Here is a 27,873-nt window from a genome sequence, read left to right on the forward strand (position 1 = left end):
AGCCTCAGTCAGCCCGAGGCCCGTGAAGTGGGTGGATGGTGGCTCAGCCTCAGCTGGTCTGAGAGGCCTGGGTCTGGGGGAGCTCTAGGAAAGGTCCCCAGGCCTTATTGTCCAGCACCTGCTTCCCTGGGGGAATTAAGAGATGGGACTCTGAAACCAGGTGTGTTGGAAGATCATGGCACCCCCTACCTGGAGTGTCCGGGTGATGGGGGTGGAAGTAGCCAGGCCTGGCGAAGGACACCAGTGTCTAATACCATCAGCAGCACTTGTAAACACTAATCTATAATATAACTGCGTGCAAAGTCGTATGCCTCAATTTCCCAGGAGCTCCTAGGAGCCTTTTATCATCTTGAAAAGGCATCAAGGCTTTGGTACCAGAGTCTTGGTTTTGCATCAAAATCCAGCTCAGCTATAATTAGCTGTATGACTGGGGGCTGATTGTATGATTTCTCTGAGCCTCCCTCTCCTCTTGTGAAATATGGGGAAGCAGTGTCCACCTGCTGGGCTGCAGTGAGGGTTCAGTTAGAGCACTTAGGAGCTGTGCAAACACTGGCGGGTGCCAGGCTGACGTCGATGAGGTGTGTCCGGAGGCAGGGAGCCTCCCATGTGTGCAGAGACCTCTGCCGGGGTGCTGCCATTTCAAGGGGCCATGAGGTTCCCAGGGCCCTGAATCACTGTTCTTTGTTCTTCCACCAAAGGGGGAGGAGGCGGGGGAACACACACAGGAGAGCTCTGCCTGTCATTCATCAGAAAGGGGCTGCCAGAGCTAGACTCTTCAGCAGTGGCTGTCACCCCAGAGACCTGTAAGACAGTCGCACATCGCTTCAAAAGGCAACTTTAATTGACCAAATTTATTAACTAAAGATGAACAAAGGATCCCTGTCCTCTTGTCCTCAAGCCTGTGATAAATCTTACTTCGAAAGTGAGCTGCTCAAGAAATTCCACCAACAGAGACAGCTACTGGCTCCAGCTTCCTCGGTGCAAAGATTGGTTGCGCTTGTACTATGCACCAGGCCCTGAGCTACTGTTCCAGCCATTCTCCCAGCTTCCAGGTGCTGGCGTGTCCCTGGGTTCTCTCTGGCTCTGGTTTCTTCTCTCTTTATTTCATAAAACCATAGATCTGCAAACACTGTCTGATGACTCCCAACACTGCTCTTCAGGCCTGTATCCCACAGCCCTGCATCCACCTACCGGCTCTCCATTTGGTTCTCACTGGGGTTTCACATGCAGATGCCCCAAATGAAACTCTTGGTTCTTCTACCTCTCATCCTCCTAGCCTTCTCCATTTTTGCTGCCTGCCCTCCATCCTATGGCTGTCAGGAGTCTCTGTTGAATCCTCTCTTTCCCTCACATTCTGTATCTTGTCAATCAATAAATCATGTTTGCTCTGCCTTCCCAAAGTATGCCCAAGATCATTTCTCACAATCCCCCACTGATGTCTGGAAGATGGTGAGGGACAGGGTAGCCTGGTATGCTGTAGTCCATGGGGTCGTGCAGAGTTGAACATGACTAAACAACAGCGATGTCATCCGCCTCCAACTTCCCCATCTTCCTTCTTTACTTTGGCAGCTGCCTAACTGGTGTCCATTTTCATTCTTGCTCCACAAAGCAGTTCCTGAACAGGGCAACCACAGTAATATTTAAAAACAAATAGCAGGTCATATCCGCATCCAAATGCAAATCTCTAGTGGCTGCCCACTGAACACAGAACAAATTCCGATAGTAACCTCCCTAGCCCGGTATAAGCCAGCTCTGTAACCCCTCTCATCTCCATTGATGGCCTCCAGCAGAGCATCCCTCTGTTCTGGTTTCAAGGACAGGGCCTGGCCTAGAGGAGGCTCAGCCAATAGTTCGCTTTGTTCACGCCGGTCTTTCTGTCCCACAAGCACACAAGCCTCTTTGCACCAGCACCAGGGTCTGCTCCATCTGCAAAGCCTCATTCCCCGGACTCACATGACTGGTTCCTTCTTGTGGTTTGCCCTTTTGGGTCAAATATCAACCCTCAGAAAGGTCTTCCCAGGCCCTTCAACACTCCATCTAAATTGTCATCACTGTCCCATTTTCTTCACAATGTTAATTCACTCTGAAACACTATAAGATCTATTGACATGTTTGGTGTTTCTCTGCCCCGTCTGGAAGGTAAGTGAGCTCCTTGAGGACACGGTCCATGGATGTCTGGTTCACTGCTGTATTCCCACCACCAAGAACACTGACCACGTCATTGGTCAGGCTTAAGCCTCAGCACGTGCTTAAGAGGCATCTGACAGGTGGATCAAGGAAGGGAGTCACTCCTGCTCTGACTTTCGAATGTTTGAGGTCATCCGACCTCCTCTGTGACTTTATGACAAAGCTTCTCCTATTATCAGTGATGAACAAAGTCACCTTTAAGTCCTCGGAAATTAAATTCTTGTTCCTTGGAAATTCCTCAAGCACTCTTCACACTGATGAATGACCCTGCAGCCTTGCAAGTCCAGGGTGGGGAGCAAGGGTGGCTGTGACTCTTTGGAGGAGAAGACTGAGTCATGAATCCAAGCCTCACTTCAGAAATCTGCATAGCGCAGCTTTACATATAGGAGATGAGATTGCTGAATAGTCACAAACAAAAATTAGTACAATTAATTATATTCCACACCGAAGTTCACATTGAAAAGGAACCCACAGCAAATCCTTCTATACAGGATAAAACTGTTATACTGAATGATCACCTCTTAATTTATCAGTGCTGAAAATGGGCATAGGTTACATTTTCTGAGAGCAGGTACCCTGGTGCCGAGGGTCATGGAAACGATCTCCCTTTGAAAACACACCATGGCTGGCCAGAGGGGGATCACATAGATGCCTGTAGAGAAAAATGAACTAGCTGGAAATAACAGACAGATCATTTCTCCTGACAGACGTGTCTGTCAACATGGCTCCCTTTTCCGACAAGAAGCAGCAGTGGAAAAACCTCCTCCACTCGTTCCTAAACAGGGACATGTTGTAGAGAATGGGGTTGACGGCCGCGTTGGCAAAGGTGAAGGCCATCACCCAGAAGAAGAGGGACGGCCAGATGACCAGGTTCTGCTTGAAGTTCTGGATCAGGATGAGGAGGATGGTGATGATGATAGGGCTCCACATGATGAAGAAGGATATCATGAGCAGGAAGAGGGTGCGGAAGAGCCGGACGTCCTGCTGGGACACGCGCAGCTGGTGGCTCTCTGAGTAAGCCAGGCTCATCGTTAGCCTCTTCCTGGATGCCTTCGTGATCTGCAGGAACACAAAACAGAGCCAGAGCCACGGTTTATGGCAGGACATCAGCGGGTGTTGCTCTAGGAGGACCAGAGAAGCCCCAGGAGCTGGAATCTGCCATCCTTGCTGCATTGGGACTGTTTGGCTTTGGAGCTTTGTGCACAGAGGGCTCCCTCCTCAGAGGCCTGACTCTCCTCCCACACTAAGGATGCACTGGAGAAATGGGGCAGCTGGCCTCCTGAGAATAAGGCCGAACTAAATCCATGTTTTAAATAGTGTTGATGTACTGTGTGTGCTGTGCTAAATCGCTTCTGTCATGTCCGACACTTTGCGACCCCATGGACTATAGCCCGCCAGGCTCCTCTGTCCACGGAGATTCTCCAGGCAAGAATACTGGAGTGGGTTGCCATGCCCTTCTCCAGGGAATTTTCCAATCCAGGGATGAAACCTATGTCTTTTACATCTCCTGCACTGGCAAGCAGGTTCTTCACCACTAGCCTCACCTAGGAAAGCCAGAATGGGAGGGTCTGGAAGAGAGATGTGTGAAACAAAAGCACACTACTGTGGTCTGAATGTGTCCCCACCGAGTCCATGTGTTGAAACCTAACCCCCAAGGATATGTTTTGAGGAGCTGTTATTAGGAGCTGCCCCAATTAGGTTAAGGGAAGAAGCCCTCATCAAGGGGATTAGTGACCTTATGAGAGGCCCCAGAGTGCTCCTTTGGCCCTTCAACCCTGTGAAGACAGAGAGAACTCAGTCTGGAACCCAGAAGAGTGCTATCATCAGGATCCCACCATGTTGGATCCTGATCTTGGACTTCCAACCTCCAGAAATGGAGAAATACGTTTGGTGGGGGGTTTGAGGGGTATTGTTTATAAGCCACCCAGTCTGTGGTATTTTGTTATGTCAGCCCAAACAGATAAAGATAAACATCTCTCCCGTTATTTCTTTTTTTGAAAGTGTTAAATAATTGATTATATAAAATCAGTATGTACTCAAAGGTACAAGTTGTTTGGGAACCATCTCCCAATCATGAAGGTCTGTTGGCACCACCAGCAGCTATATGGAGACTAGAGGAAACTGCCAGCAGAGAGAGACAATCCCCTCACACGGGCAAGCAGGCAGGTTCCTTGTCTGTGAGGGAGATGGGAGTCACTGAGAGAACAGCCCTTCCTTTCCCCTTCCATACACCCAGCCCCCAATTCCCGTTCTGTGCTCTAGAGATGGGGAAGCTTTAAACTGGCCCTCAGATACATTGTTTGAAATAAGCAGGCATATCCAAAAAAGTGACTAGAAAGATCTGAAGTCAGATTGAGGTGTCCTTAAAGATTCCTGCTCCCAGTAAGAAAGAGGAACTGGTCAGATCACTGCTAGTGACATGTGTTGAAAAACTGAAACCATTTCCTGTTTGTACCCCCAGGTGAGAGATGACAACAGGTAGGATTAATATCTTTGTACATATCTTTGCACACCTAGATGCACATATCAGTAGAATAAATTCCCAAGAGTGGAACTGCAAGGATCTCTAATATTTTGTACTAACGGGCAGGGTCAGCTTTAGAGCAGAGGGATTGCAGGCAAGCAGGCTACTCTGGTGATATGGGTTCAGAAGGGCGCTCTGGACTCTTCTGTCATGAGCCCTTGCAGGCACTGCTGTCTGGGTTTTCTGTCCAGTCTTTTCTGTTCAGTTAGAGGGTTTTGCTTCAGTGTCGGTCAGAGAGGCTGGTTACTGGTTGACAGTGAGCAGCCTTGCATGTGGAAATGGTCCATCAGCTAAGGCAAGCTGACCATATTAAAATAAAGCCCTGCATGTCTTTTCACCCCACTGTCCCATGTAAAAGTAGTATTTTTGGAACAGACAAATGTTTCATAACATCTCAGAACCAGAGTATTGGAGCTAGATGGGCCTGTGCAAAGTTGGAGTAGCACTGCTCAGACTTCACTCTGCCTGTGAGGCCTTCAGCACTACTATGTTAAATGTAGATTCTGACTTTGCAAGGACCACACTCTGAGTAGCCAAGGCCTACCCAACCCTTCTTTCTACAGGTGGGGCAACAGGCCCCCAGGGAGAGGATTTAGCCAAAGTACTTTGAAAACAGGAGCTGTGGAAGTATTCATGTCAGGAAGCAAAAACCCTACAGAAGCCGAGTCCCTGAGAGAGGAGGTGGGGCCGCTGTTTAACTGTGTCTTCCAGGCACAGGGTGGTGGGCTGGCCTGACCTCCCCAGAGGTTCTAAAGAGCCCAGTGCTCTGGCTCAGGCTGCCCTGGGCATACTCACAGTGTCCTGCCCCTCCACCTACTTCTAGTTGTCCTCTAAGTACAGCCAGAAAGCAGGAGGCCTGCCCTCCCCTATCACTTGCTCAGCTTTAGGGGTGCCAAAAGGTGGGGGTTGAGAACAGAGGCTGGGGGTGGGAGTAAGGGGTAGGCTGGTACACAGTCAGCCCAGTGGAGCCCTGGACCTACTAGCCTGACATGCTCTGTTCTAGCCTACGACCTCTGTCCTAGGGAAGAGATCCAACCCTGAATGTCTTACCACATTTGTGGTGCTTGCTAACTTTCCTTTGCTTAGTCTGGCCCTGTGTCCTTCTGCTTTTCCTGCAGGAGCCGTCTTCTGGCCACACAAAGAGTGCTTACATGTCTGGACATTTTAATAGCCAAAAGTCTTATCGTTAGCTCTGCCCTGGCCTTCCTAGGACCATTGCCCTAAGATTCGTGACTCTCAAGAAGTAAAACAATTAGAAAGTAATTAGATTCATTCAAATTTGGGGCCAGATTAACTCTAAGATCTGAATGGCTTTAAGAAGTCTCTTTAGAATGCTTCTAACTAGCTGAAGGACATGCTGTGCCATGCTAAGTCACTTAGGTCGTGTCTGACTCTGTGAAACACTGTGGACTATAGCCCGCCAGTCTCCTCTGTCCATGGGATTCTCTAGGCAAGAACAGTGGAGTGGATTGTGGCGCCCTCCTCAGCTAAAGGATAGCCATTTTAATTGTCTTATGGTTACATGCAATTGCTTCTGTGCAGTAGTTTTGGTCTGGGTAACAGACACTGAATGGATAGAACCCCTTCCTTCCCACCATGAATAACAGGAATTGTAATCACCAAGCTTTATGGAAGCCCCACTGTGTGCCAGGTAGATACTATGCATTTATGTTATAAATTATCACATTTCATCTTCACAACTTCTCTTTGGATTTGTACTACTATTATTATTATCTTCAGAGATGAGGAAACTGAATCTCAAGAAATTTGAGTAGCTTGTTGAAGTTCACTCCACTGATGCTAAATGGCTAAAGCCACCATCTGGGAAAATCCAGCTCAGGTGACCTGAAGATTAGCGATATCATTAGTGATATCATAAATGGCTCCAATGGGGCTGCTTCCTCCTGGCTCTTGTGCTCAGTGGGGCTGTTGCTCAGGAGATGTGACCCACCATCTCAGACCCACATGCTAGAAGTCATGATGGCACATCCAAGCTGGAAGGTGCTGTGTAGAATCAAAATTAGAATATGTGTTCAGGTGAAAGCTGGGTAATCTGAGATCCTGGATGGTAGACCTGGGAGGGTAACAGCTGCCCAAGGGCAGGTGGAAGGGCTGCAGGCAAAATGGTACCACTTCTGAATAGCCTAAGTGCAGCCTGGTGGGCACACACGGATGATTCCAGCAGCAGCCTCATTGCTAGTGCTGTCCACATTGCTCTGCCAAGTAGGATGGAGTCCTTGGTACAGTGGCTTTTAGATTTCTTTTTTTTTTGCCAAACCACGTGGCTTGTGGGATCTTAGTTCCCTGACCAGGGATTGAACCCGGGCCCTTGGCAGTGAAAGCACAGAGGAACCACTGGACCAGCAGGGAATTCCCTAAAAGTTTTTTGAGTGAATGATGTAAATGAAAGTTCATCTTTATTGAGCACTTCTTATGCGCCAAGCCTCTGTGCATATCACTTGGCTTATCTCTTTAAATTCTCCCAATGATTCTGTGACTTATGTACTTTGATGATCCCCATTTTACAGAGGAGGAAACTGAGGCTCAAAGAGGTTAAGGAGATTGCCCAACAGTACCCAGCTAAGCAGCTGCAGAGCTGGACTTCAAACCTTGGCAGTCTGTCCATGCTTAAACTAATTCCTTCCCACCCTCTAATATCTCCAACAGTAGCACTCCTTTTGTCCAGCCTGTAACTCCAAGCTCTAATGCTGGGGACATCCTGGTTCACCTCCCGTTGGCACCCTGCAGCGCTTTGTTTCAGGTGCTCACGTGGCACTTGCCACATACTCTCAGGTAGATGTTGAAGTATTGTTCTTACCTCTGAGTCCCACAGGCTGCAGCTCCCTGGGGGTTGGGTAGCCCTGTGGCTTCTGTGGTCCAGGGCTCTGGCAAGGGCCTGACAATGACTATGAGCAGACAGCGAAACAGACTGAGTCATGAGCCAAGTGAATATGTGGTTGGCTCTTTTTTTAGCACCGACTGATGCTCCCATTTCCTTCCATCCACAGTTCCCACAGCTTTGAGGGAGCGAGAAGAAAAATGGGCCCATTATAAACAAATGTGGCTCCTCCCCTGCTCCCTTCCCTACTTAGGTGACATGACTAACCAACTTTCATTCAGGGTTTAAAGTGTCTCTGGCATGCACTAAATGCCTGATGTACTTTTAGATCAAATTAAATGCTCTATTAACTTCTGAGGATTAACTTTAATCCTTAAAACAAGCCTATCATGTATGTTCTGTTATTTTGGGGAGACAGACAAGACTCTGAGAGGTGAAGTGACTTGCTCAGGGCCTCACGGTCAAGGTGGAGAAGCACACCTCAGGGGGATGCTCTTCATTGCCCGGGACACCCTGCAGCTTCCAGAACAGAGGACAGAGCTCCCAGGAACCTGACCCACAGCCGCCCCCATCAGGGTCACTGGCGCTTAATACAATGCACATACATGGGCCCCCCTTCAGACACTGATTCTGTGGGTCTGAGTGGCCTCAGGAATGCGCATTGTTCATTAACTCCCCAGGTGCTTCTCCATCTCTAAAATATGAGAACTACACATCTAGGACAAGAGGCTTGGGGTTTTCCCCCAGTCCTTTGAAGAGTCACTTTTAAATTGTCTGAAACTTGCTGCCTTCGCATTCACTGAGCATCTGAAGGCCATGAGTGAGCGAAGCTTCTCCCCACCAGACCACGGCTGCAGACAGGTGAGTGTGGGGGCGGTCACTCCCAATGACCCAGCTCCAGTCCATTGGGTCTCCTCTGAGGGTTGCTTGGTCAAACCACACCCTTCTGATCATTAGACAACAGACTCCATCTTTCCAGAGGGCCCACCTCTTCTTCCATCACAGGCCAGCAGGCGCCCCCCAGCTAGGGAATGAGGGCCAGGCATGGGGAAAGGAAGGGCCGTGTGCTCACTACCTAACACCTTCACCTGTAGCTGCAAGGGATTTCCTTTCTCTTCTAAGCCCTGACCTAGGTAAAGGTTTTCCAACTTCAGGCCAGACACTCACTCTCTCTTCAACATATATTTTATTAAGCCCCTACTCTGTGGCCAGCCCTCTTATAGGTGCTGGATGCACAGAAGGAGCAAGGGAGCCCGGCCCATTCTGCACTTCCACTCTAGTGTTCGGTGAAACGAGTGTAGGAGGGAAGGGAGGGGGACCAACAAACCTACAAGCTGTCCCACAAATCCTGGAAGCGTCTCATCTTGCCATGGTGATGGTTACTGGGTGACGGTATAAACCAAGCCCCACCCGTGAGCAAGGTCAGCTTGATCAAAGGCACTGGGGAGTGGCCTGGAGACTATTACCCTGGGAAACTGTGGACTGGAAAAAGCCACTGGAGGTGTAGAGCACGCCTGAGTCAGGAGGAAAGAGGAATCTAGGGAGGCAGAGGGTGGAAAAGGCCATTGCCCCGAGCAGTGCGAGCAGCCCCGGAAAGGAAGAACCTGGATGAAGCTTGCTCTCAACGCTCAGCCAGGGCAAGCCAGCAACCCAAGGCAGGACTTGAAAGCAGCTGTTCTCAAAAGAGAGTCTGGGGAGCACCAGCCCAGAGGGAGCTCTGTGGGGAAAAGGTGGTCTGCAGTCAGATTCAGCAGTGCTGCCTACTCTGGTCTGGAGTTGGAGATTCTCAAAGTTTGTTAGCATAATAAAGGCTCTGAAAAGGCCTGCAGCAAAGTAGCCCACTTAACCTTGATTAATCTAGCATTTTCTAAGATCATGGAACCCTTTCTAACATTTAACATCGCATGGAGTTCTAGAGAACATTTTAGAACACTTCTCACTGCTTGTGAGGAATAGAAGTCAGGGTGATTTGAAAGACACCTTGGGCTTCCTTGGTGGCTCACTGGGGAAGAATCCGCTTGCCAATGCAGGAGATGCAATCCTGATCCAGGAAGATGCCCCATGCTGCAGAGCAACCAAGCCGATGTGCTGCAGCTATTGAGCCTCTGCTCTAGAACCTGGGAGCCACAACTACTGAAGCCCACACATCCTAGAACTCACAACAAGAGAAGCCACCATAATGAGAAGCCTGTGCACTGCAACTGGAGAATAGCCCCCACTGTCTGAAACTTGAGAAAGGCCCACACAGCAATGAAGACCAGCACAACCAAATTAATTAATTAAAAAAAAAAAAGAGCAACACCTCTCAGGCTCGAGACGGTGCTTGAGTTAGAGTTAAGAATTAGAAGCAGTGACAGGTGTGAGGTGGGGCTGCTGGGAAAGTTACCTGTCCTGTCACTCCAAATGACATGCTAATTGTGTCTCTTAAATATAGCTAATTAACATTGATGTTCAAATGATTTTACAGAGTTACACTCTTGACAGAAAAAGCTCGGCAAAAAGGCTGATTCAGTGTCTCTGAGTTATGAATATCTTCAGAGGGAGAGAGATGCAAGCTAGGAGGCTCTGTCTAGGTTCTCCACCTGGAAGCTCACCTGCTTCCAAGTTACCCACAGGTGCAAAATGAGGACAAATGTCACAGTCCTCCTGGGAAAGGGGCAATAGTCAGTTTTACCAGTGGAGTGGAAAGTAATTTTCTGAAAGTCTTATATTTGCATTTGTGATTTTCAAAACCACATTTTACCTCTTTCATATTAAAGTCTAGCAGTCTATTCAAAATATAATATCTGCACTCTCATTTTATTGTGTTAAACAATGCACTGGGACCCATTTGGCTCCAGAGGAAACTGAGGCCCACATTCATCAAGTGACTTTTCTAAGGTCACGCAGTAACAAAACTTGGACTAGAATCGGTATCTTATGACTCTTTGTCCTGTGGTTTTCCCACTGCCCCAAAGAAGAAGGTGCTGTTGGCCCTTTCAGGGTGATCCAAGTTTGTTTCTTATTCATTCAGTAAGGGTTTATTGATCCCCTACAATGAATAATCCAGGCTCTGTTTTTTTTATTTTTTTTCCAGGCTCTGTTTTAAGCACAGGACTATGGCAGTAAACAAAATGAAGTCTCTGCCTTTGGAGAGCTTGCATTCTAGTGGGCAAGACAGATGACAAGCAAGTAAAAATGCACATATGGAATATGACATGGTTGGAAGTGCTTTGAAAAGAAACAGGGTGAGGGATTAGAGAATGATGGGGACTTTCTGGAGAAGAATCTCTTGAGCAGAAACCTAAATGAAGTAGGAGAGTGGCCCATACAGAAGCCTGGGGATAGAGATCCAGGAGAGGAAATGGCAGGTGCAAAGGCCCTGAGGCAGAGTGTGTTGGCATATGTGAGGAACAGCCCCAAGGACACAAGGGAGATGGGGGGAGAAGACAGGTGAGAGGGGCAGGCAAGGGCCAGATCACAAAGGGCCTTGAGCAGAGAGTTTTAGCTTTTCCAGCGTATGTGAAGGAAGCTATGGGATCTAAATCACATCTTTGACTCATTGCTCGGGACTCTGTTTCATAACTGTGAGTCACACCGGGCAATCTGATTCATCCAGGAGCCGTCCTGGGATCTGTGATGGGAAGAACGGAAGGCTGGCCATGGGTTTCTACACACAATGTCTGGAATTGCAGTTACATGTGGATGGATAACAGGACCCCTCCCCCAACTCCTCAGGGCTCAAGGTTGTTTCCAGGTGAGCCCTGGCATGAGGAGACGATGGAGGGGGTGGGAAACCTTTCCAGAGAAGAAGTCATCCTTCTGCAGAAGGCGGCTGAGAAGTGTGAGGCACAAGTGAAAAGAGGCAGATTGGAGCCCTTTCACCCTCTTCGGGGCTCAGGGGTGGGACCGCCCAAGCAGGAGACGTGGATGCCCCTGCCAGCGTCTGCCCAGCCCTCCCCTAGCCAACCAACCAGCCCTGCTCCAGAGCCAGATCCTAGTTCCTGCCTTGCCCCAAATCTGGGCCCTGCTGTTCATTCTCTCAAAAATCTCAGCAGTACCTCCTCCCAGCATGCTGTGAGAGGATGAGAGGAGCAGCCCTGCCTAACAATTAACAGCAGCATTAATTCCTTCATCCCCTGCTACAGGCAGGTGTGACACCACCACAGTTGCACCGTGAGTAACTCCTATGTATCTCACAAAAATCTTAAACTATTGGGCTTTTGACCATTATTTTGCAGACGAGGGAACTGAGGTTTGGAGAAGGTAAGTAACTTGCTGAGATCACACAGCAAGTAAAGGACACATTCAGGACTGGTTACTAAAACAACACTTTCAGGTCTCCTTCTTTTACATCCTTTTGTCTTTTATAGCCCTTTGCTTTTCTCCTTTTTTTCCCCCTGTTTTTTCTCTTTTAACAATTGGCAAAGTGTTTTCACACAAAGCCTCACCATGGGTTTCACTGCACTGAATAGCAGTGAAAAGGGGGACACACCTTTTCTTGTGTCTCCCCCTTCCTTTTCTTGTGTTAAAGCTCCTTCTAGATTGTGACCTGCTCTTGACCAATCTCTACCCCTCCACCAACACTTCACACAGCAGATTCTTGACAAATGTCTGAAGAATTAAAGTGTTGGAACTCTGGAACCAGACTGCCTAGGTTTATGTCATGACACAGCTGCTTATGAGCTGTGTGAGCTTTCATAAATTGCTTAACTTCTCTGTGCTTACGTTTCCTCATCAGTAATTCCTGTTAGGACTAGATGAGTTCCTGACACATGTAAACACCACTTGTTAAAAAACATTTTTTTTAAAATAAATTCATTCTACACTGCTTCCCTGGTGGTCTAGTGGTTAAGAGTCCACCTGCCAATGCAGGGGACACAAGTTTGACCCCTGGACCCAGAAGATTCAACGTGCCATAGAGCAACTAAGCCCAAGCTCCACAACTATGGAGCCACAAGCCTAGAGCCCATGCTTTGTAACAAGAGAAGCTGCCTCCGTGAGACGCCCACACACCACAACGAAGAGTAGCCCCCACTCACCATAACTAGAGAAAGTCGGAGCGCAGCAACAAAGACCCAGAGCAGCCAAAAATAAGTAAATAAATAAATCTTTAAAAAAAACTTCAACCTACATTTCTCTTTTTTCCCTCGCTTTTTTCTTTTAACATAATGATAGTAACTAAAGCTTACAGAGCATTTACACATGCCAGACTCCCACTGTAAGCACGTTATAGACCTCAATGCCAGGCTTGAATCTGCCTCACACCCTTGAGCAAGCCGCAGGTGGGGCGTCACTTAAATGGGTCACAAGTCACCTGGTGGTGAAGAGCCTTGGGATGAACATGGTGGTCATCTCACACAGAATCCAAGGACTACAAGATTCAGATGGAGGATGGCTTGGTTTGGGGTTCTAAACTTCTAAGCAGGTCACAGATCTTTAGCTACAAAGAAAGGGCCGTAAAAGTGGCCAGACAGCAAGCAGGACCTAAGGGCCCCACTTCAATATGCTCGTTTACCATAAGACCCACTATATGCTATAAAACCAAGATTCAGCAACTGTAAACATTGGAGAGGACTCAAAGGTTTTGTATTAAACCTTCTAAAGCGAGCGTGAACACAGGCAGATGCCACCTTTGCCTGGGCCAGCATCTCATATGCAAATATGCTGCCTCAAGGGGTAAGAAAGAAGCAGGCTGGCAGGTCTTTTTTATGTTCCTGTGCACAGTCACACTTGAAGGAGAAGATCATTTCCTGTTTCAGAGCACTTATGAAAGGCACAAGCCCTGGGAGTGAGGGGGTAGCAATGGACGGAGACAGGAGGGGTTTCTGGTGATGTTCCGCTTCTGGGAGCTGCTTCTGGGAGTGTGGTCAGCTTGTGAGCTGTGTGTGTATGCTTTCTGTATTTATATTGTACTTCAATAAAAGTTTTAAAAAGTGTACATTCTTTATTGCCACATCGCTGTTTGTGATGGGGAAACAATGGACACAACCCAACCCAACCCAAAAGCTCATAAAACAAATTATGTCACATCTGTATGATGGAGGACCATGAAGTCATTGCAAATAATGAGGCAGAGATACAGGAACTGATACAGAAAGATGTCACGATATAGTCCTAATCAAAAAAAGGAAGTTACAAAGTAGAAAGTATTATCTCAAATTGGAAAATAAAATGGTTGAACCATGGAAATAGTCGATACTTAATAGTTGACCATTTTATATGGTTCAGTACATATATATATACACACACACATATATGTGTGTGTATGTTTATATGTACATACATGTACATATACATATTCAAATTGCAGATAAGTATGTATATATATAAATGTATAAAATATAACCTGAAAAAAATATTTTTAAACTGCCAACAAAGGGGGTAGACAAGATTTTTAGTATCTATGTTACATACTTCTATGTCTTTAATTTTTTATAATGAGTTATATTACCTTAGTGATCAGCAAAAACAATAATTATAACAATCACAAAGATAAAACTTTTTAAAAATACCAAACTTTTGTCCCTTAAAGGGACGGATCTGGGGAGTGAACCAGGATTGGGCTGGTGTGAATTCTAAGGTAACTTCTGACCTGGAAATGCTAAGATTCCATCTGAACCCAAATGAAGTTCAGCCACTAGGCTTGAAGCAAACGTACCTGTAAAATTTTGGAGTAACTGATCACAATAAGCAGTCCTGGTACCAAGAAGTTGAAAATAGCAAATGACACATCCCAGGTGATTTCTCCGCCAATACTGGGCCAAACCAGTGTGCAAATCGGAATTTCCTACATACAAAAAGGAAGAGAAGGTCACTTAACGCGGGATTCTTATTTGGCCTTTAGCTCAAGCCCAGTTGAGGTTATCTGGCACTGCTACACTGTTGTGTTTTGATGGCACACAACTGGTGTGACAAGAAACCCTAGAATCCCTTCCACTGCCCACACAACCCCACTTACAAGTCATTTGCCTCAAACCCTCAGAATCACCATGATTATTATTCCCATTCTCCAGTGGAGGCAAATGGGCCTCAGGGTCCAAAGGCTGGGGAGACCTAAGCATGATTTTGGATCATGGCTCCATCACACGCATCATGTCCAAAGGCATGATCCCGGATTCAGTGCTCTTTCTACTTCCTTGGACTGAGTTGCAAAGAGCCATTGAGGCTTTTCTTCCAAATCCTTCATTTTACAGGAGAAAAATCTGACCCCTGAAAGTTCACATAGATTGAAAGAGATGTGCTACACGCAAACATATAAAACCAGGAGCGAGGTTTCAGAATAGTCACACTGCTGAAGGCAACACGGTCTCCATTAGGGCATTAAGTGTTCGTTTGGGGGGTGTTCAAATGTCTGAACTGTGTCAAGCTGCATCAAGGCAGCCATGGTTTACTCCAGAACAGTGCTGGAGCCCAGACTCGGGAACTCTGCAGGGAAGCACCCAACAGGCTTACAGCGAAGGTGCAGCTGCAGCCATCAGTTAAAGACGTAAAACCACTGAGATGGGACGGAAGAGTGTGTAGGTTTGTGACCTCACTGCTATTGCTATCACTATGTTGTGTTGAATTCAAATGTTTGACACTAATTACAAACCCCAAAACCTGTTGGGAACTCACTGGATAGTTACTAAGAGCTGCTACAATAATTTCTTCCAACAAATAAATAGGTTAAGGAAAAGACTTCTATCTATCTATCCTCCCAAACACAAATCTCCAGCATCTGCTTGACTATAGGACAAAACTATTTAGAAAACAAGAGCCCTACACACTTTCAAACACATAGAACAGATTTTGAAGAACACATTCTCTGTAAAAAGACCACATTATTGATTTTTGGTGGACAGGGCATCTTAACCACTGTCCAAAAGCAGTATCATCAACCACACCATCATTCACTCATTTGACCAATATTAATTGAATGCTATTCTAAGAAAAGGGTTTCCCTGGTGGCTCGGTGGTAAAGAAGCTGCCTGCAATGCAGGAGACACTGGTCCTCGAGTCAGGAAGATCCCCTGAAGAAGGAAATGGCAGCCCACTCCGGTGTTCTTGCCTGGGAAATCCCATGGACAGAGGAGCCTGGAGGGCTACAGTCTAAGGGATCACAAAGAGTTAGACATGATTTAGTGACTAAGGAACAACAATGAAGACTAAACAAAGGCACAGAATTTTTATCATTTTCTAATGTGTATAAAAATTGAGTGGTTGAACTCAAAATACAATCAAATAATCACCCCTTTTCCTTTTCGGTATTCACAAAAAATAGTAACATCTGAAATTCACTGAGCATTTATTCTTGGCCAGGAAACACTTTACACACATTATCTTATTAAATGTTCAATACAGCCTTTTTTGAAGTGCATAGTTATTTTCCCCAAACAGAGGAGGGAACTAAGGCTTAGAAACATTCTCCTAAAATATTAGTCTAAAACACTAAAGATATAGTCCTTTTTAATCATCTCCAAAGAGCTGGGTGGTTATAAGGATCTACCAAGAAAACTCTAAGGCAAGTCAGGCAGGGAAGAATGATTTAGTTATATTTATGCCTTAAGGTTGCCTTCCCTGGTGGCTCAGATGGTAAAGAATCTGCCTGCCATGCAGGAGACCGGGGTTTGACACCTGGGTCGAGAAGATCCCCTGGAGAAGGAAATGGCAACTTACTCCAATATTCTTGCCTGGGAAATCCCATGGACAGAGGAGCCTGGAGGGCTACAGTCCATGGGGTTGCAAAGAGTCGGACACGACTGAGTGACTAGCAATTCGTACCTTGAGATGGGGGTGCATTTGGGGTGAGAATGTTGCTTCCTTTTCCTATTTGATTCAGATGGCTCGCAAATGCACTGTATATTCTAGAAACTTGTTATTCTATCCTCACCCCATTGTGCACACCTGATGGAAGAAAGTTTATTAGAGCTGTCTACATTTTGGTAGCTGGAAAGAAATCTGTATCTCTCACGGATCTTCTGAATATTGGCAGTGCAGTGACCATGGTTCTTTGGGAAATCCACACAGCCTTTGCTTGTACTCAGACCTCCACCCACCAGGGACCCCTCATTCCGGGTACATCGGTGGGCAACACATATCAACACATATCAACATATCACATATGTTGAAGCGGCAATCAGGAGAAACAGATTACAACCCCGAGTGGGATTTAATCTTTAACTCTTATGCTTGTGATGGGAAAACGTACAGAGAAACAAATGACCCCAGAACCATTTCTTAAAACCCCCAAACTCTTTCCAAAAACCCTCTCCAGAATGTCTGCCCTACTTTCTCCAGGCTTAAAAAGATTTTGTAGAAAAATGTGTAATGATAGAACAAGGTGTTCCCTCTAAATTAGGGGGAAAATATAGATCTTTAAATAATATGCCTGTATCAGCCTCATGTTGTTGAGGAAAACGTATAGGTGTGAATGTACAGGTATCTACCCATACACCCACACAAAGAAGCATAGAAAAGACTGGAAATCCAATTAAAAATAAAAAAGACCAAAAAAAGCCAAGTACACAGACACTTGATACAGGTCTGGTATATGTCAAGTATGTAAAGCCCCATGATTCTAAATATTGAGAAATTTTCCTTCAGATTTTCTTGCACAAATGAGTACCTGGTAAATTTTAATATTTTGCTAATAATGATGCTCAGTGATTAGAAGGTGAAAGATCTTAAGAAATGCTCAGAAAAGACAGATAAAGGCTTCCCATCACTGAGTGACTCAGTGGGTATTTGTAGCACAATGATGCTTCTGTCATTTTCTTGTGCTCATTAAAAAAAGCATGTAGGGGGAAAAAAAAAAGACTGGAAAGATACACTCCAGAAAATTAACAGTGTCTATTTCTAGGTGGGACTCAAGTTATATTTACTCCTTTGACTTACGTGAATTTTCTGAATTTTCTATAATGTGTTTATGTGACTCTTATAAGAGGGAAAAAATGGCAGTAAAAATTTATTTTTTTTTTTCTTTTTTTTAAAATTTATTTATTTTTTCAGTGGGTTTTGTCATACATTGACATGAATCAGCAATAGATTTACACGTATTCCCCATCCCGATCCCCCCTCCCACCTCCCTCTCCACCCGATTCCTCTGGGTCTTCCCAGTGCACCAGGCCCGAGCACTTGTCTCATGCATCCCCCCTGGGCTGGTGATCTGTTTCACCATAGATAATATACATGCTGTTCTTTCGAAACATCCCACCCTCACCTTCTCCCACAGAGTTCAAAAGTCTGTTCTGTACTTCTGTGTCTCTTTTTCTGTTTTGCATATAGGGTTATCGTTACCATCTTTCTAAATTCCATATATATGTGTTAGTATGCTGTAATGTTCTCTATCTTTCTGGCTTACTTCACTCTGTATAATGGGCTCCAGTTTCATCCATCTCATTAGGACTGATTCAAATGAATTCTTTTTAACGGCTGAGTAATATTCCATGGTGTATATGTACCACAGCTTCCTTATCCATTCATCTGCTGATGGGCATCTAGGTTGCTTCCATGTCCTGGCTATTATAAACAGTGCTGCGATGAACATTGGGGTGCACGTGTCTCTTTCAGATCTGGTTTCCTCAGTGTGTATGCCCAGAAGTGGGATTGCTGGGTCATATGGCAGTTCTATTTCCAGTTTTTTAAGAAATCTCCACACTGTTTTCCATAGCGGCTGTACTAGTTTGCATTCCCACCAACAGTGTAAGAGGGTTCCCTTTTCTCCACACCCTCTCCAGCATTTATTGCTTGTAGACTTTTGGATAGCAGCCATCCTGACTGGCGTGTAATGGTACCTCATTGTGGTTTTGATTTGCATTTCTCTGATAATGAGTGATGTTGAGCATCTTTTCATGTGTTTGTTAGCCATCTGTATGTCTTCTTTGGAGAAATGTCTGTTTAGTTCTTTGGCCCATTTTTTGATTGGGTCATTTATTTTTCTGGAATTGAGCTGCAGGAGTTGCTTGTATATTTTTGAGATTAATCCTTTGTCTGTTTCTTCATTTGCTATTATTTTCTCCCAATCTGAGGGCTGTCTTTTCACCTTGCTTATAGTTTCCTTTGTTGTGCAAAAGCTTTTAAGTTTCATTAGGTCCCATTTGTTTAGTTTTGCTTTTATTTCCAATATTCTGGGAGGTGGGTCATAGAGGATCTTGCTGTGATTTATGTCAGAGAGTGTTTTGCCTATGTTCTCCTCTAGGAGTTTTATAGTTTCTGGTCTTACATTTAGATCTTTAATCCATTTTGAGTTTATTTTTGTGTATGGTGTTAGAAAGTGTTCAAGTTTCATTCTTTTACAAGTGGTTGACCAGCTTTCCCAGCACCACTTGTTAAAGAGGTTGTCTTTTTTCCATTGTATATCCTTGCCTCCTTTGTCAAAGATAAGGTGTCCATAAGTTCGTGGATTTATCTCTGGGCTTTTTATTCTGTTCCATTGATCTATATTTCTGTCTTTGTGCCAATACCATACTGTCTTGATGACTGTGGCTTTGTAGTGGAGTCTGAAGTCAGGCAGGTTGATTCCTCCAGTTCCATTCTTCTTTCTCAAGATTACTTTGGCTATTTGAGGTTTTTTGTATTTCCATACAAATTGTGAAATTATTTGTTCTAGTTCTGTGAAAAATACCGCTGGTAGCTTGATAGGGATTGCATTGAATCTATAGATTGCTTTGGGTAGAATAGCCATTTTGACAATATTGATTCTTCCAATCCATGAGCATGGTATGTTTCTCCATCTGTTTGTGTCCTCTTTGATTTATTTCATCAGTGTTTTATAGTTTTCTATGTATAGGTCTTTTGTTTCTTTAGGTAGATATATTCCTAAGTATAAAAATTTATTTTTAAGGGAAATGATGAGCAAATACAAAACAAAAATTACCATGATAGTTGAGAAACCTAAACAGCTATTTTTTTCAACAAACACAATGAAGCCAGGAAGACTCAAATTCCATGACACTGATGAAGATGCTCTTTGACTTTTTGATTTGTGGCTCTCACTCCAGATAGGAGTGTGTAAGGAAGTAAGATAAGAACTCTGCCAGGCACCCTCATCCATGACCTAAGAGACAGTGAGGGTGGCTTGCATGAACTAAATGACTAATTACATGTTCTCTAGAAAGCTTTATATGGTATCATTGGTTAAATGCAGTATTTATCATCATTTCAAAAAAAAAAAAAAAAAGAACAGGCACCAGGCCCACAGTCCAAGACCTAACATGGTGTTATAAGTTTGTTTCTGTGGGAAAGTCCATTTGACATAAGTCATTTTGCTTCTAGGTATTCTCATAGGCTGTAACTTGTAGAAGGAGTTTGGCAGTCAGTCAAATCTGGAAGGTTGGGGTGTGAGTATTAGAATATTCTCTGTAATTTTTCTGCACATTTAAAATGTTTTCTGATTTTAAGAAGGAAATTTGAAAAAAAAAAAAAAAAGCGCTAGGTCTACTTTCCTACTGAGCTACACAAGCAGAGCTGGCTCAGCTGGTGACAGTGTCCTGGAATCTATTTGTCCAACCACTCGCTGACTCAAGCCACCGTGTCTGAGCCACTGCGAGGCCACAGTGGGAATGGGCCAGGAGGCTGCAGTGCAGGCAGGGAGGGAGAAAAGCACCAGGAAACTTCAGTACAGAGCAGTGAACTAGAAGTACCCAGAGAGCTACAGGTGATGGGATTGTGGCGTGACCGAGAAAGCGGCATCCGGGAAGGGTAGTGTCAACTGGGCCTGTGAGGATGGGGCATTGGCCAAGAGAACGAGGAGGCTGGAGCTCCATGTCCCAACCAGAAAGGATGTAGATGGGAGGCCAGGTACAATGGTGTGAAGTCTGCTTGGGGGTGACCTGTATTGCCATCCCAATCTCCATTTCCCCCTGGCAGTCTCATCCACTTCCATGGTGGCTTTTTGCAGATGCTGCTGCCATCTACTCTTTCCAGCCCAGTCTTCTGCTGAACCCCAGACTGGCCTCCCCACCCCAAGAGCATCTCTATAGGATGCTTCACAGGCACACCTAGCATCCAGTGTCACACCCCAACGATTCCACCTCCTGCCTCATAGACCCCAGGCACAGAGCCTCCATTTTCCAAGCTGTCAGATACCTGAGAGCTGCCCTTCCACCTTCTTCTCTCTCCACTCAGAGGGAACTCTTAGGTTCTGCCTTAACAGCTATCCAACTCACCACAAGCTCTTTCTCACTGTCCCCCAAGACACAGTCATCTCTCACCTTGTAAGTCCCAGTGCCCTAAAGGGTGTGTACCTGGCCCTTCTCTAGTTGGCTTCCACCAACCTTTCCAGCCCCATCTCATGCAAACATGCGGGATGTTTCTTCTGCCTGTAACACCCCTTCAGTCCCTCCAGTCCCCTGCGTCAACTCATGGCTTTCCAGGAAGACTCCCCTGAGAGTGGGGACATCTATCTACAAGCACGTCTCAAGCGCCGACCCCTCCCCCCACCAGCTGAGTCATCTGCAAAGGCCACCTGATTGCAGCTGTTTCCTGTCAGCCTCTCTAATGACTCTTCCTGGAACACCCTTGGGGACCCCTTTGGAAATAATTCTCCCTGCCCCACCTCGTCAAACAAGATGGAAGACCTCAAGATTGTTTTAAGAAACTAGGCATCCTAGTTATATATCTCCACTCCTCTCAGCTTCCCAGCTAAGAAAGAACATACCCATGCAAGAAATGGACTTACTTTCCTGTATCTTAAAAGTATCCTTTAATATTAGCAAACGTAAGCAAACTTGTCTCCCCAGTCAATCCACACGCAGTAGAGACACAATAGCATTATTGGCCTGAAATGAAATCGGGACAGGGCAGAGAGCAGTGCGACCAAGCACTCCTCCGGAAGCATGAACTCATGGGAGAGGGTCCTGGAGGGACAGACAGACCCCAGCTAACTTCCAGTTCCATCCTTTGTTCATCCTGTGACTTTAGGCATCTTCTCCCTCAGAAAATAAACATGAGAACACCAACTCGTGGGGTTACTGTGAGGTTACTGAACTGTGCCAGGGTCTGAGACCAGAAGCTGGGTGACCTACATGCACCTCCTTGGAGAGAAGGACAGTGTCTTGGTCATGTGACTCATGGTGGGGGCAGGAGGGAGGGGTGCTCAGTAAATGTTTGCAGAATAAATGGGCAGCACACTCTGACCAGGGTGGACAGTCCTCCCTACCTGCCAATGAAGGTCATGCCCCACTGGGACCATAGCACATACAGAATCCTATTGGAATAGGCTGGGATGACCTGGCTGAGATGGCTAAGTTGCTAGGATGTGTCCACTCTCCTAAAATGGCAGTGTTTTTTCTTTTTTTGTTTTTTAAATGTCAGTCTTTTATTTTATAGCAATCAGAAGAATTATACTGTTTGAAAAAGGTTTAAAATATTTATAACCAAAGATAAGGAAACTAATAATAGCTGGCAACTCTTGAGCGCTTAACTGTGTGTGTGTGCCAAGCGTTAGTTCATTTACTAAACATAGTCCCCACAATGTTAATAAGGGTAATATTGCTACTGTGCCCATTTTGCAAATGAGGAAAGTGAGGTATAAGAGAGATGAGACCACTTGCCTCTGTCTCACAGCTCCTGAACGGCAGGGATGGGATTCAAACTCAGATCATCTGACTCTAAAATCTGCATTCCTAATACCAAATTATCTATCATTTTCTAGAATGTCTACCATTTGCGAGAGTCTAATCACCTTGACTGCTGGGCACCCACTGCCCAAATGGACAGAGGTTCCTTGGGAGTGGGTTTGACCAGGGGTGGAGCTCAGATAAGCAGAAAACTCTGAGAGACACTGTCTCCCTGGCCTGTTCTCCTGGAGGGGAGGGAGCCAGTCTGCGCCTGGGTTTAGTTAGTTTTCTAAGCTGGTGGTTTGGGTAGGAAAATGTCCCCCATCCAAAACCTCCATATTTAGTGTCCAAGTGGGAGGGGGGGGGGGCGGGCAGGCAGAGCCAGGAAGTTGGGAGTAAAGGATTGAGAAAACAAGTCTTTGCTAATTTTAAATTTGAGTCTCAGTTCAGTCTAGACTAGATCCTTCTCTGTCTCTTTTTTTTAACTGCCCCCCTCCCTCCCCCCCACCCCAATTCTCATTCTTCTCAACTTATTCCTTTAACTGCAGAGCCTCAGTCGACCCACCTATAAAAAAAGACGTTTCCTACATCTTCAGGTCATAGCCCTTGAGGAACTAGGAGTTTTCCGTTTGTTGGGAGGTGTGGGTATGTGTGTGCTGGGGTGTGGAGTAGGTAGGGAAAACAACAGAGGATGGAGGGCTGGAAAGGACTGTCTCAGGTTTTCATCACAAGTTCCACAAGTTCCACCTTGGGGAACATGGCTCCCGCAGCCAGTTCACCTATCCCTAATCTTCTGGCCCACTCTCTCCCTCTCCAGGCTATTAAGACCAAAGTGGTGTTTCCGCATTAAAATAATAAGAGGGGTCTGTGTGCCCAGCCCCAAAAGGGACTGAAGGAAGGTCACCCCAACACGAATCTCCACAGAGGCATCTTATGGTAAAACCCCCGCCATTCCAGAAGGGTTGTGGAGGGTCCAGCCTCCACAGGTGCCATACCTGGGGTAAAATACAGACTGGCAAGGCACGGAAGGTCCTGCTTCTGTGTGAAGGCCTTCTGACTCAAACAACCCCTGTGTCCAGGTCAGCAAGCAGCTTTAGTCTGGGTTGCTGGTTGGGAGGTGACAAGTGCCTCGTTTTTTAGTGCCATTTGCCGGTCAAGTAGGAGTGTACCTGAAATAGTACTCCCCCTCCACCCCCGCCCCCCAGGCGCCTTCCCGTGGGGCTCACAGACCTCTGTCCCTGGCCCTCCCCGAGAGGCGCACAGAAACTAACACCGGGATAACAGCCAGAATCGGGGGCCTCTGTCCAGGTCTGGTGTCCCGGCTGAAATCTCCGCGCGCGCAAGCCCTGCCTGCCGTCGCGCCGCAGGACAGCAAGGAGAACAGACCTGCGCCCGCAATTCCGGACCGTGGGACTGGAGCAGGTTCGAGCCAATGTCGTGAACAAAGCAAAAGCTTTGTTCGATCCCCCAAAGATCCTAATGGCATCTCTGGGTGCACGGCCCAGAGGAAAGCTCAGGAGCTCAGCCTCGAGAATCTTCGGAATATTTCGGACGCCCAGAATACTCTGAAGTCTCTCTTCATCCAAAGCTCCCAGGGTAAGATCCCACGGTCTAGTTGAAGCCTTCCGTCTTGCAGTTAGAAAAAGTGAGGCTTCAGAGCGGAAGTGACAACCCCTGTAGAGGCAGCAGTAGGTCTGGGGTCTCTGGGTCTCCAAGGCCCTTTCTCTCTGGCCCATCCACACACACATGCCCGCGATTCTCAAAGCAAGACCCTCATTCACCTCGCACGGAATCTGCTGAGCACGATCTCAGCTCCTCCTCGCACTAAGGGTGAGATACTATGAGCAATTCACTCTCTGCGTACCTTGGCTTCCTCATCTGTAATTACGTGTGATAATAAGTACTGAGAGAAAGCAGAATTTACTATAATGTGATCAGTCATTCCAGGTCTCCCAAGTTCCGCCTGTCTAACCGTTAAGCCCCCGTTACTCCAATTAACCTTGCAATAGTGCACTTTACAAGCATTTTGGGGACTCCACTCACAACGTTTTGGAGGGCGTTTAATGTAATTTACACCGTAGGGTCATAGTGAAATTTAACAGATAAAACTCAACAGTACCGAGCACGGTGACACAACTATTAAATGCAACAAATGGCCTGTTATTGTTTTGTTGTTTTTGTTAATGATCATCCCACATCACCGTCTCCGTGGCATCCCGCCTGCCAGCCCTCCCAGGACACCTGCCCGGCACGCACACCGCGGCGCTCACCTGGTCAGCGCCGGGTAACCGCTGCGGGAGGACGCGGAAGAAGATGCAGAGGGGCAGCGCCGCGATCGCCGAGTAGCCCCAGATCAAAGCAAGCAGCGCGGCCCGCGCCCGCCACCCCGGGCCCCGCGCGCCGCGCTGCACGCGCAGGATGCACACCACGCGCTCCAAGCTGACTGCCGCCAGAGTGAAGATGGTGACGCTGCCGCTCAGGGTCATCATGTAAAAGAGCAGGTGGCAGGCAGCCGGGCCCAGGAGCCAGGCCTCCGTCCAGCGCACCACCAGCACGAGCGGGATGGAGCTGGTGAAGAGCAGGTCCGCGCAGAAAAGATTGAGCACCAGGCTGGCGGTGGTGCCGCGGCGCCGTCGGCGCGCTACCAGCACCAAGGCGCACACGTTGCTCAGCAGCGACACCACAAAGATGAGTGCCAGCACCACGGTCTCCACGGCGTTCAGCACTAGCCGGTGGTCGCCCTTGACATCGGAGAAGAACGGGAAACGGGTGCGGTTGGCCCGCTCCAGGCTGCGCACGGGCGCAGTGCCCGCCGCCTGCGCGCACTCAGGGGACATGCCGGGCACCCCGCGGCCCGCAGCCTTCTGCGAGCGGGCTCATCTGGGAGGTGACTGAATGCCAAGGCGGGGAAAGAGGGAGGGAGAGAGTTGCGACATCTCCCCTCTGGCCCCCTCCCGCCTGAGCAGCGCCGGAGCTGGGCGTTGCAAGCTAAGCCTGGGGCGCGCGGGAACGAGGAAGTGCCAGCGACGCCGGCTGGAAATACCAGGCTGTGAGGGAGGCGGGAGTCTAGGTAGAGGACGCCCTCGGCCGAAGTAGGAGCACCTGAGTGGTCCGGAAGCCCCACCTAGTGAACCCCCCAGAAACCCCACAAAGCCCCCTTTTATCCGCCAGGGGCACTCGGAGGACAACCTTAATCTACTGATCTAGTTAAAATTGATTTAGGAGTGCTTGAGCTGGACTCTGGAGACCATTCTGTCCTGTGCTTTTCAGGCTTCGCCAGAGAAGTCTCACGGGTCTGGGAATAAATCCCAAAGCAGCTTGCAATGGGTCCAGATCTTTTTGTGGGGGTGAGGAGGAGTCATTTATCATTGCTAAGTAACATGTGACTGGGTAGATTAGTTCATCTCTCTGCCTTAGTTTTTTAACATCTACAAATGGAGATAATAATATCCCATTAGGTAATTGTGAGTATCATAGAAAGAGATTTATACTTGGCACACAGTAATTGCTCCTGAAACATTATCAATTATCAATTCCCATAATTAAAATCCAGGTAAGTTCTGCATTCTGAACAAAGAGATAAAATACTTTCATGTAAAAAGAGTGGGGCCCAAAAATATATTGAATAAACTTGGCTCCCAGGAAAGACAGTCACTCCAAGTGCACATACAGGTGGTGAATGTGCCTCTAGCACCCCAATTTGACAAACACTGAACAAACCAGTCTCCTTACAGATGAAGAAACTGAGGAACAGCACAAAGTGACTTGTCCAGGGACTTCCCCAGTGGTCTAGTTGTTAAGACCCCGAGCTCCTAAAGCAGGGGGCACAGGTTCAATCCCTGGTTGGGGAACTAAGATCCTACAGGCCATGTGGTGCAGCCACCAAAAAAAAAAGTGACTTGTCCAGAGTGGCGCCTGGTTAGTAATAAAGCCCCTGACCCAGATGTTTCTGTCACACCCCTGTTGTCTAGTTTTCTGTTATAGTAAATTAGACAGAGAATGAAAGTGTGCTTGTGGCCCTAGACCCAGTGACCACTTCCCTGCCAGACACCGTCCCACCACCCACATCCTCACTGTCTTCCCCTTTGCCATACTACCAGGCCCATCCATCTTGTAATCATCTGTGTATTTATTAAGTATTTGGTACACTAGCATAAAGTGCTCTCTGGTGGGGAGGAGGGGGAGAGGGTGGTCATATCTGTGTTTGCTTATCACTGTGGCATTTGGGGTCTGAGTTGACAATGTGGCCTCTGAACTGAAGGGCAGATTGCATGTCAGTGGGAATGTTCAACTTGAACCTGGACTAAATTCAGGTAGTAAAAGGGAAGCAGTTTGCTTTCTGACACAGACCAAAAAGGGCAAGAGATTGAAGTAAAGGGAACTCGAGTGGGATTTGGTAACTGTCTGATTGGGGCCACAGTGTATTAGTTTCTGTGGAAGGGAAAGGAGAACTCTGTGTGTGTGTGTGTGTGAGCACATTCTCAATGCACAGCATGGAGACAGGAAGAGATTTTCCCAGAGTGGCCAACTAGAGTGCAGTCTCTGCACTAGTAAGCCTTCTCCATCTTTTACCCTCCTGAGTTCTTTCAGTGGCAAAATGCATCTTGCCAGCACAGAGGTTCCCAGACTTTCACATCATCTTCACGGCATTCATTGGCCAAAAGAAAAACCCAACAGTTTCGTTTATTAAGGAGCTGGGTCCAAGTGAATTAATAAGACTTTATGTCCTAACAACTTAGTAGCTGTCTGGGAAAATAATAAACATGAATTAAAAAAATAAAAGTTTTCTTTTCTTTCTCAAATAATGACTTCCTAACAGAATGGGTGACCCTATTGAGTTCTATAAAGCTGGGAATCAGACGGAAGGCTGCCACTCCCATCTCCTGCTCCACATTGATCTGAATCTATCTGCTTTCCATCACAGTAATCCCTGAAGACCCAGATTTGTCCATGAGTTTGTTGAAACTGAATAACCCAGAGGAGTAGTCCATGTGGAGTTCAGTGAATGTTGAGTATTACTGTGTTTCCGGGACTCCCCAAGCACACATGGGCAGTGGTTAAGAACACAGGCTTGAAAACTTGCTTGCTGGAACCAGAATCCTGACTCTACTACTCACTGTGTGACCTTGGGCAAATTATTTTAGCTTTATTCCAAAGGGCAGAATAAAAGTACCATCTTATAAGTTTTGGGGGAATCAAGTGCAGTTCCCACCTGTAATGCACTTAGCACAGTGGATGTTCAGGGGACACTGGGTCAGGCTCTGCTCAACACTGTGTGTGGACTTATGGGCTGACCACACATCCCTGTTTGCTGGGACAGCCTCGGGTCATGAGATTATTATTAGAACCCTCTTCCAATATCAAATTGCTCTGATTTGTAAGATTATGTGGCAGCCCACTGTTACATTTTTTAACTCATTTAGTGCTCCTACGGGTTCCAGGCACTGGTATTTGAATCTAAGCAGTCTGGTTGTCTGGTTCCAGGGCCCCTGCTCTTAACCACTAGAGCAGTGCTTCTTAACTGGGGCGAGGGCGGGAGGTAGGTTTTATGTGCGTGCAAGCACATGGCCACAGAGACATTTGGTAACGTCTGGAGACATTTTTTGCTTGTCACCCTAGGGGGTTGTTGTGGCGTCTAGTGGGTAGGGGAGAGGCCAGGGCTGCTGCCAAACATCCTGCAGGGCACAGGACAGCCCTGCAGCAAAGACCTGTCTAGCCCCAAGTACCGACGGCGCTGAGGCTGAGAAACCCTGGGCCAGCGGCTGCGTCCTCTTGAAGCCATGGCACACTCTACTGCTTACTGT

At 46.9% G+C, this 27,873-nt stretch overlaps 1 protein-coding gene across 1 annotated transcript; it reads right to left on the reverse strand.

Annotated features, from left to right (window-relative positions):
• Window positions 1–831: 831 nt before the first annotated feature.
• Window positions 832–25,034, reverse strand: FFAR4 (free fatty acid receptor 4). The gene is made up of 3 exons (XM_043476194.1): window positions 24,340–25,034; window positions 14,191–14,319; window positions 832–3,246 (listed from the first exon to the last, which is right to left on the reverse strand). Exons 1-3 carry the CDS (start codon window positions 24,904–24,906, stop codon window positions 2,857–2,859), a joined length of 1,086 nt encoding a protein of 361 aa, XP_043332129.1. The 5' UTR covers window positions 24,907–25,034; the 3' UTR covers window positions 832–2,856.
• Between the last annotated feature and the right edge of the window lie 2,839 nt (window positions 25,035–27,873).

The sequence above is a fragment of the Cervus canadensis genome, chromosome 8 (genome assembly GCF_019320065.1).
Source record: "Cervus canadensis isolate Bull #8, Minnesota chromosome 8, ASM1932006v1, whole genome shotgun sequence".
NCBI classification, from domain to species: Eukaryota; Metazoa; Chordata; class Mammalia; order Artiodactyla; family Cervidae; genus Cervus; species Cervus canadensis.

Excerpts from the sequence above, each read along its gene's own strand:
- FFAR4 (XM_043476194.1), bottom strand. The coding sequence starts at position 24,906 with ATGTCCCCTGAGTGCGCGCAGGCGGCGGGCACTGCGCCCGTGCGCAGC. Across the intron at positions 14,320-24,339 it reads GGTTACCCGGCGCTGACCAG|GAAATTCCGATTTGCACACT; the intron begins GTGAGCGCCGCG and ends TTTTGTATGTAG. Across the intron at positions 3,247-14,190 it reads GTTACTCCAAAATTTTACAG|ATCACGAAGGCATCCAGGAA; the intron begins GTACGTTTGCTT and ends GTGTTCCTGCAG.